Source organism: Lasioglossum baleicum, chromosome 8 (assembly GCF_051020765.1).
Source record: "Lasioglossum baleicum chromosome 8, iyLasBale1, whole genome shotgun sequence".
NCBI classification, from domain to species: Eukaryota; Metazoa; Arthropoda; class Insecta; order Hymenoptera; family Halictidae; genus Lasioglossum; species Lasioglossum baleicum.
In genome coordinates, this window is record NC_134936.1 from 15,344,971 (window position 1) to 15,355,176 (window position 10,206).

General features: G+C 44.4%; 1 protein-coding gene across 11 annotated transcripts in view; it reads right to left on the bottom strand.

Annotated features, from left to right (window-relative positions):
• The window catches only part of Ca-beta (Calcium channel protein beta subunit), a 96,675-nt gene that overhangs the window by 20,161 nt on the left and 66,308 nt on the right, over positions 1 to 10,206 (bottom strand). For 9 of the 11 annotated variants that reach the window (XR_013009443.1, XM_076428940.1, XM_076428939.1 and 6 more), the window contains one exon: positions 387 to 503. Coding sequence is in view for 10 of the 11 variants with exons in the window: in XM_076428940.1 (XP_076285055.1) it covers positions 387 to 503 (117 nt within the window). In the remaining variant the exon portion in view is untranslated. Of the gene's footprint in view, positions 1 to 386; positions 504 to 4,047; positions 4,569 to 7,529; positions 7,891 to 10,206 lie in introns of those variants that run through there. The other 2 variants (XM_076428947.1, XM_076428948.1) reach the window with 2 other exon arrangements.

Below are 10,206 nucleotides of genomic sequence, written 5' to 3' on the forward strand. Positions count from 1 at the left end.
GGGACAAAGGATCCCGAGCCGTTTAATTGGTTTCGCCGGGTAGCCTCTCGGGTGAAATCTCATTAGTCTGCCGCGCGTATTCATCGACACGCTTTTCATTCCGTCGTCGGCGACTTAAGGTACGATTTTAGCTCTGTCGTATGTGGAAGAAAATGTTTGAATCGCTTTAAAGAAATATATATGTTTAACGAATTCATTGAACCAGACAGTGTGAAAACGGTCCGAGACGTCGAAAGGCAACGGCGCCGCGCCGTTCGGAAGCGAACGATCGATACGAAACGATTTACGAAAGGCCCTCCCTACGGCGGAAGAACAGCCTACGAACGAAAAGGCACGGAACGGCGAAGGAAAAGGAAACCGGAGCATGCGAAAGATCAATGACTTACCCTGGCTTTATCAAGTTGACTGAGGGCCTGCTTCTCCTTCTCGCGTCGCAAGTTCTCCTTCTCCTCGTCCAGCGAGAGATCCGAGCTCGGCTGCGAATAGTTCGAGTCCGCCGAGCCCTGAAACCAAAAACAAACCCGTTCAAATTCTGAGCCAGCCAACGCCATTTTATTTCAAAAAAATTAAAATTATTCTTGGAGCTCTGGAATAAAATATATTTTAATGCAATGACGATAGATCTTGTTAAAGTCCTCGTTAGAGTACTGTAGGATTTTTTAAATATCGTGGCCAAGATCGATTCTCACAGCAGAAACAAAGTAACATCGTCGGACGCGATGTTCTTCCACGTTCCTTGACTCCTATCTCCTTATCGATTAGCTCAAACGGGGCGAACGACTATAATCTGGAAGTTGGAACTCCGTACGGTCATTACACCGTGTTCCACATTTACTGAAATTTGCCCATCGGCGAACGCGACGGAGCTCGAGAGCCGTTCTTTTTGCAAGGAAAGTCGCGAGACCCGATGTTTTGTCTAGGAAAAGCCTCGGAGAAGATCCTCGAGGACTGTCGGGGCCATTAGTTGAAAAGGGGAGACGGTCTCGACCAGAGCCTGCGAACGTTTTCAAGTGGCAGTTTGTGTAACGGTTACTTGAATCGAATTCTTCTCAAAGAATGCACTGTGGCGCTCGTACACGACGATACTGTTTGAAAAAGTTTAAGCGAATCATGACTACGACAATGAGGTTGGAAATACATCGTTGCACTGTATTTTGAGTAGACAATATGCCTAAGGAAACGAGAATTTGCCGAGGACGTTCCTTGTAAAGAGAAAACACCGTAGTAGAATCAGACAGCGCAGGTCAGGCACGCGAATTTTTTTCTTTAATTAGCAATCTGTTAAATACGCTGGTCTTACAAAAGCAAGTTCGATGAAAGGAAAGATTGTATCTTCTCAATCGAGATACGCTGCAGCATGAAAAATTAATAACAGCTCAGCCGATGAATATTCACAGCTCTATATATCGAGTAATTTGGCTTTCAATAAAACTTCAAAGATCCCGCGGTGATTTTTAAAATATTCGCATATTCATAGGTATAACCCAATTACCTGCCTTAACATCGACAATCCCAGTGAAACGATTCTCCATTTAAATATTCCTCAAAGCATGGAACATTTATATTCAGCGATAAAATAGTATCGCGGAGACAAAGGCGGCAATCGGAACAAGATATCGGGAACGCGTTAACAGGATTACCTGGCGAAACCAATAAATCAGTTTCAAGGTGTTTCCACGGCCGTTCGCGGGGTATTAGTGTCACGATCAAGTAAACATCGTCAATTCCACGTCGGCTACGCCAGAAATGATCCGTGACAAAAATTCGAGATCTAGACGCGTCCGCGACTTCATTGTCATTCGATTGAATGCCATCTCCTGCATCTGTTGGCAACAATGTGACAAGGGGCCTCGATTAATTCGAACGAGAACGAATTCGAAGTCTTATCGGTGCGGCTCGTAAACAAGAAATCCGCCGGGGCAAGACGCAATTTGTAGCAGTTTCATCGATCGGCCCGATGACATTGACATATTGATCCACCGTGTTGAAAGTCGAAGCCTCTGCATGTGTCCCGTAATTAGACACTTAATTAAATGAGAAGGATGACTGAGGCGTGACGAGCCCCTCAGACGAGAATTTACATTTTTCAGGCTCTCTCGGAGCTCACACAATTTCATTCGGGCATTCGATGTCGGTCAATTTACATTTTCACACACCGTGTGCCCGATGTCTGTGCACTCTCCACACATTTTTCATAAATTTTATCCGCCGCGTGACATTGACGTATTGATCCAGCCGGCTCAAAGACGTCTCCGGCATCCGAGCGTTTAATTTCGTGAAAGGAATGGCCGACGTGCGTCGAGACACTTGGATGGGTATCTAAATTTCAATCTTGTGATAATTATCCTTTATCAGAAGACGTCGAATCATTAGCTTCTTCGGCGTTGCTACGAATTACTACAGTGGAGGCTTTAATCTTACTTATACACCGTAAATTTTCTTAATCATCTATTAAGTGTTTGAATTAAAAAATGGCAGACATACGAGACAGAGTCGAAACTTGCACCTCTCATTAATATCTATAAGAAAATCGAAGTCGATATTGTCTGTAGAAGGATTCTGAGACGTCGTGGTATTCCCTCGAGCCCTCGAGGAATTTTTTCCTCCCAGAGAATGAATTCATTCGATTGGGGGTCGTAGTCATGCCAACGGCCTATACTTAATCGTGTCTCCACGGCTGGCTCCCGTGCGTGACTGTGTAAATTTGTCTATGCGTGCTAACGTGACCTTCACAGCCCCTTCGTGGCCCTTAAAAAGCCAGGATGGCTTTAATCAATCGAGCAAAACAGCGTTCCCTGTAGAAATTGTTGTTCCAGATCTGTTCCCGACCCTCCGTCGTCTTCTTTCAACCCTAGTTGGAAGGTCGTTGATTACACTATGCCGTATTTTCACCCATGTTGCTCGTGAATTTTGTAAACAAACGATAGAGGTAAGCATACCTCGCATTATTTTTATCTGCTCGAGAAACGACTATTAATAAGAAATCGATAATGCAAACGCTGTTGGGCTTCGTTGAAAAACAAAACAAAAAGTTTAATAAACGGCAAACAAGTACAAATTCCTTTGTACGACGTCTTCGACGAAGATAGTATCAATAATAGTAACGAGAGGCATTTCGTGTGTGTCCCACGGTAGTCGATAATGTTTAAAGAAGTGGCACGCCGACCGAATAGTAGAATGACATAAACAAAGTGATAAAAAGGCCGTAGAAACGTGAGAGGGAAGAATATCTATAACGAGGATGAAAAACAGCGGCTACCGGATGGCCAATGGAGCATACCGGAAACGCTCGGATTCACTCTGAAAACGTAAACCAGATCGATTTAGATTGCAACGCAAAGGATCGAGGCTCTGCAACGATAACACGCCTCGCCGGGTTTATTTCACGGCAGGCTGATTAATGGAAAACTTCAATGACGCGTTGCACCTCCACAGGGAGAGCCGGCCCTTTTATAAAACCGAGAAAGAGAAGAAGACAACTCTTCCCTCGCGACTGACTTACTTCGCAAGCGGTTCGTTCGCACCCTTTCGTGAAAGAACACCCCAGTTACCAGTGTTATTCTTTCAGGGATATATCCAACCCTTATCGCTTCGCAGAGAAAGGGAAACACTCGGCGAACCAGGATTTAAATAATTAGGGTCGATCGACCGGAAATCTGTCGCAACCCTTATCCCACAGCATTTTCTGCTTTTCTTTCGATATTAGAGAATTGATTTTTTACGTTTATACGTAGGGTTGTGCAGATGAAGTGCTAATAACATTCACCCTCAGAAATCCCTCGAGATTGATCGACTGATTCGGTTTAAGGGCGTCGACCTGCTGGATCATTGACCTAGTTGCGCTTTACTTTCGCTTAACCCTGTCTCGTGGAGTTTGTTGGATGTTTTAGTTGGTTCGAGGAATGCGAGTTGCTTGCGCGAGATTAAAGTGCATCGATTACTTTAATTCTTGGCAGTCGATAAATAATCTAAAGTGTTTCAGAAAATAAATAAACCAAAACTAAAGAATGTATAACGAAGGTATTTGTCACAGTCTGGCCAAGATACCTGAGTGAACAGCTTGTTGTAGCCAGAATTGTGTTGATTGTATCCGATCATCGCCGGAAACCACCGCCGTAGTCGCCAGGGCCGTTCTTCGAGTGGTAGTAACCCACTTCCGGCGGGGCCCGAGACTTTGTTGGGCCCAGTTTCGCCCCGAGGCTGAGTCTCGATCCGCTGAGCTCTCGCTTAGCACACGCTACCGCATTTCGTCCTAAGATTTGTCGAGCTTTCCCGGCGTTACTTTGATTACTATCTCTGTTCTCCTCCAGCAGAAACCGTGTAGATGCCGCGCGCGCGCCGCTACGCCATCCTGGCTGGCGCAACGACCAACCGGCACCGTTTCTCAGGCGATCTTCCACGACTTTTTGCGCTTCCGTTTGCAAGCCATCCAAATGTCAGTGACGATCTACCCCCGGCTTGACAGCGCTATCGCACCTCGACCACCTGGTGCCTCGATCTCCGTGAACATCTCGAGATCCGACGCGAGATCGAGCTTCCTCGAGACGACTTCCGGTGACGCACCTCGGCTGAACAAGTACGTTTTCGTCAAGATCATTCAAGTACAAGTACGTTTTCAACAAGAACAAGATCATTCGCTTGTTGCGCAATTTTCGCAATGTTGATGGACGCAGGCAGACATACTGGGTAAAAATTAGTTTCTTGGTTTTATCCGGTCTTTAACTGGTTTTAATTTTGAACATTTTAACAGAGTGTCTGAATTGAAGTTCAACACATTACCTACCGGCAATTATTCCATAATTTTTTAAAGTCCGTGGCTCGTCGCTAAGGATTTTTTAATAGATTTCTCAACAGCAACACAACTACCCCAATGGTGAACCAACAAAACTCACCCTTAATAACGTAATCTAATAATTTTGTTTGGGATTTTTGTGTAAAAGAAGATTTTTAAGCTTCCTTTTGGTACAACACAACTTTTGAAAAGCCTATCAATATTCTTCCGGTAGATAAAGTGTTAAATTAAAATTCATGGTAATTGCATCGCGATTGTCTAAGGGTTGAGCACTGCTCGATTGAGATCGATGCGCCTTGGCAGACAATCTCCTTTAGCTGTTATCGCGAAATATACCGATATAATTGCACTCGAGCATCTTAACAAGTCCCGTCTCGGTTGTACACGTTTTGCTTGTCTAAGGACGCCGACTCCGTCGTTAATTATACTGTAGCAATTAAAGTAACGATCGCGCGGCTGAGAAAAAGGATCCAGCCGCTTGTATCCGACGCGGCCGTTGATCGATTGTCAAGTATTGTAATATCGAAACCGGTAGAGGGCTCGTTACATCGAAACGAAAACTTTCATTCTCCTCTTCATCTAGCTCAAGGCTTAAACAAGATTGAAGGATCGCGACGGGGCGATACCATTTATGTAAATCGATGGTGTGCATCCACCGGTTACGTGCCACGCTGTTACGCGTTTAATAGCCGGGATCGTCCGCGATTTCGATTATGCTAGCCACGGGAGGGATTCGAACCTGCTTCGAGCGGATAATCATTGCTTAAGCTAGAATCTAAGACGAGTGGCTTGTCTCATAGAAACGAAAATATCAAAGTCGAAACTTGAAAATCATTAGCAGATTCTATTCTACTGCTTATAGTTCCCTGATAAAGTTCTATAACAGGCAGTGCCGTCAATTTTTTCAGATTCTTTGTTGCGGGAGATCATTGTGAAAAATAATAAAAACCGAAATTTTTCCGACGTCTCTGCTGTGAGGAGGAAAGTTACGCTTGTTGGTTTTTCATTTTTTACAAGGACAGTTTGCAACAAAAAATCTGAAAAAATTCTGTAAAATAAATAATAACAATTTTAGAACTCATCGGAGATCGAGGAAAGCACGGAAAAGCGCGAAATCTAATTTACCCTGTAACTACCCTCGCGGGCAAGCTAAAGGGCTGAAGTTTTACTCGATGGGGTTTTTCTTGGTCAGCTGTCAAATGGTTCGATAGTGAAAAACCTCTAAGGGCAGTTTTGACCATCTTAATCGAGTTACGAAGTTGATAACATCATCCACAAACCCTGAAGCGCATTCCTCTTTCGAACAACCTTGTATCGAATTTTCCAGCGAATATGTCCAATGTGTCCTCAGCAGCAAATGGAACACACCGGTCAGATCACAAAAGGATCTTGTCAGTCACGCAACTGCCTCATCGCCGGCCACTCGAATAATTAATTAACGCATGCAATTAGCGCAAACCCGGTTGGCCGATTATACTGAAACGTAACAATTTTCTCTTGAAGGAAAACGAGAAGTAAAAGGCGGAGAGAGAGAGAGAGAGAAAGGCCGAGACCTCTCGAATTATCAGCGGGGTCGTAGGGAGAGGGCAATCGATTCCGTTGACCTCTTTGTAACTCGGAGCCATCGAGCACAGTTGGGTTATCCTCTTGTAAACAGTCGTCAGGATAATTCACTCGGGAAGAATTGTTGGATGACTAATTATTTGCATGATGGGTAATATGCTTTTTATCGGGACGACAAACAGCGTATGCATACAATTCCGCGTTTCTTGTTAGTTCCGTGTAACGAGACAGTGGAGAAATACAAATTCTCAACCGCAAGAAACAGGAGCCGAACAGATATTCAGTTTAGTAAGTCGCAAATGTGAATTTTTTGTTTTGTAGCTTTCGCAGCTAGAGGTTCTTCCAACTTGAGGTTTCCCGGTTTAGTACTGTTTCTTTTTTGGAATGTCCTCGAGGGATGTTGTAGCAGTGTGCTCCCCACGTTTTCTAATTCGCAGAACTACACCCAATGGCGCAGTGAATGGTAACTGAATTAACTGTTTGCGGACAAATGTCGCCTCTACGACAGCAGGAATTGTTATTCCCAAATAATATCAAACACAAACTGTTATTAAACACGATATTCTTTCCTTCTTTTAAACTTTTGCTAACCGAAAGGGAATTGACACGTTCATTTACGAAAGTTCTTTTAATTTCTGTTAAGCCTCAGTATTAAGGATATTCATTTGAAATAAATATTGCTTCTGGAAAAGAACAACGTTCAGCACGCTACTTATATTATATTAAGAAGTTGTGATTCACTTTCGCCGGATTCCACGGGAATAATTATTCACCGCGTCTAGACCGCATTGGTGGGAACAAAAGAAAGAAAATATGATCGCGATTCGCGTAAAGCCGGCGCGGCGGGTGTCGTAATGGCAGCGTGTCCTTTGAGGAATAATTGGCCTTTCGCATTCGAGCGAGCATGTCGCTTTTGTTCGTTTCGAGTGCGCGGACAATTTGCTGGGGATCGAAAAGGGCGCAGAAAGAGCAACATAGACAACTCGTTTCCTTCTTCTCTTCCACTGCGAGGACTCCTTAAAAAAAACTCCTCTACCAGGATCAAAAATCTACAATCCTTGAAACGAAGGGTTTCGGGATCGGGTGAACGACACGTTGATGTTGCGGTTGATAGCGGCGCTGGCGTTTATCAACAATTCTGCCTGCGTCCATCGGCTTGTTCGGTGCTGGATACCTGTGCTCGATCTTCTCGCGCGGAAGCAGACAAGGAAAACAAATATCAACAGCTTGGAGGAAAGAAACTGGCCACGTTGCTGCGTGCCTCTAAACACCTCTCCGTTGACACGCGATCGCGCGCGCGCGCGTGTGTGTGTATGTCAACCTTTTCTTATGTTTTTGTCACAAAACGCGGACCGGTCTACCGGGTACACACCGTGCGAAATATTTCGTGAGAGACACGCGCGAGACAGAAGATGCGACGACGTTTCTCCGCGTACTGACACTCTACGCGAATCGCGTTCCTGGCCGGGTTAGTTGATACATCGGCCTAGGGGCTTGCCGACTCACCCGCTCTGTGGCGCCACCGAGGAAGCCGGACGACACCCCCGTAACTATATCGATCCGACGGAAACCCCCGCGAAACCCCACCAACCCCCTCAGATTCGCCACACGACAACGCCAGGCCACTGCACCCTGAAGGCAACGTGTCCTATCAAACCCCACGCGCCCACCTTCCAAGTGTTCCTCGACACAGGCTCTCTCCTCTTTGCACCGACCTTTCTTCGATACAACCCTCTGCAGGCTTCAAGCCAACCCCTTCACCCTCCTGAATCGAGTCCGAGGCGACACACATTTCGGGCTAGCTACTCGAAATTGGCCAGCCCATTTTCTAGAAGCTATTAGGTCGTCTAAGATGCGACGTTCCAATGATTTTTGATCGAGTGTTAAGGGGGCATCCTGGTAAATACTTTCTCGAATGTTTCTAATTTGACATATAGTGACTCCCACTAACATTCGGACACTCTTAAAATCACCATAATTTTTTTGATATTGGACTATGCGATTTGAACTTTTTTTGGAAGCTAGAACAATTAGTTTACTACAGGATATGTTTAATTGATACATATCCACGAAACGTGTGTTCTAAATTTTCCATATAAGCCCACATAAAAAAAGTTGAAAAACACAACTTTCAGTATTTTCTCTGCAATTCCGATAACTTGCAGTTTTCTTTTGTCACGTTGTGTAGCAAACCAATTGTTCTAACTTCTCAAAAAATTTTAAGTCGTATATTCCAATATTAAAAAAGTTATGGTGTTTTTAAGAGTGTCCGAATATTAGTGGGAGTCACTGTATGTATTCCCATGCTTCTTGCAGAAATTGCCAATGATGTCCCTTTAGAAAAGTGCATAAGAAAATGCTGAAATCTGTTTAGAAATATTATTCAACTAGTTAATATTTGATATAATAACGATGGATGCAGCAAGTGACTCCGAAATTTCGGCCGGTATAATTAAACTGCGGATCTCGATGCATTCATGGCTTCTGAAAAATTCACAAAAAGGGTGGAATATAAAATTCGACAGAATTTCGTACAATTTTTATTTGTTTGAGATCTGCGAAGACTACTTCCACTGGAAATAACATTGTATTTGATTCCAATTTCTTAAAATTCGTCGAGAAAAATTGAAAATTGCGTAAACATCCGCAGTCTAGTTATAACAAATCATGCTTGATATTCTACCGCCTACGATACGTGTCTCTTCAAAATCAATGAACACGGACCAGAGATCACGTAAAGCTCGTAGACGATCGCTCTAGTGACTCGGCAAAATGCTGGGTTAGTCCGTAGACAATGATGCCACCCAATTAGTCGAATGCACCTCCGAGATAAGTTCCGAGTGCATGCGTGGCCTCCCCATGAGCCGCGCATGTCCGTCTTCGTGGCCACTCGCGACCGCAGACTGATCGAATTCGAGCAGCTGCATTCACGCGCGGTCACGCGTGTAGCGGAACATCGATCTCCGCCCTTTTTAAAAAATAAACAATATCGACGAAACATTTACGAATGATTTTTGCGGGAAGGTTGGTCTGTCGAAACTTGGCGACAACGAGGACTCTGGGGCATCGAAGGACGTCTCAGCTATTTCAGTGTAAACGCTGCATTAGAGGCATCCTGTCGTTTAGAGGCAATCGCAAAAATAGAATTGTCGCGGATCCGACTCTCTTTTCAGGCGACGATCGATTGTCACCGGCGAACAGTTCCTTCTATAAATCACAATCGATCACGAGGAACAAAGACAGGTATAGTCTGGTATTACAGGGTTCATCACCTATTAACATAAGCCTGTTTATTTTTACTTGCGCTTCGATTGCTGCCTTTGCCCCACTTAAGGGGGTAGACTCGTTTTTCCAGGATTGCAAAGAAAAAGATCGGTCTAGATCGCAATTTGCATTATTCGGAAGCATACAGCTGCGCCTGTAGCTATTTTCATAAAGCTGTGACAGCTACATGCTTGTAAAACTAGGACTTTTGATGGCGATCGCGGCCTCGATTGATCTTTCACTTTTATTGAGAAATGAGAACGCGCATCCCGCACCCTCGCAATCCTGGAAACGAGTCTACCCCCTGAACAAAACTGAAAACTATCCTCCATGCAAATTGTCGACTATAAACGCAACTAGCTTCGTTAACTCGAGAGTTTCTAGAGCCTCTAAAACCCGCTAGGAAGTAACGAGCCCACAGAAAGGAAACGGCAAGAAACTCTCGGAGCGAGTGTACACAAAAATGAACCAATTTTCTAAATGTTGGGTAAATTGTCGGACAAGTTGGGGCAAGTTTCCAAGCGTTTCATATTCCCAGGCGTGTTCAGAACTTCTAGCGAGCCTTAGTTCTAGAGTCATCACCCGGC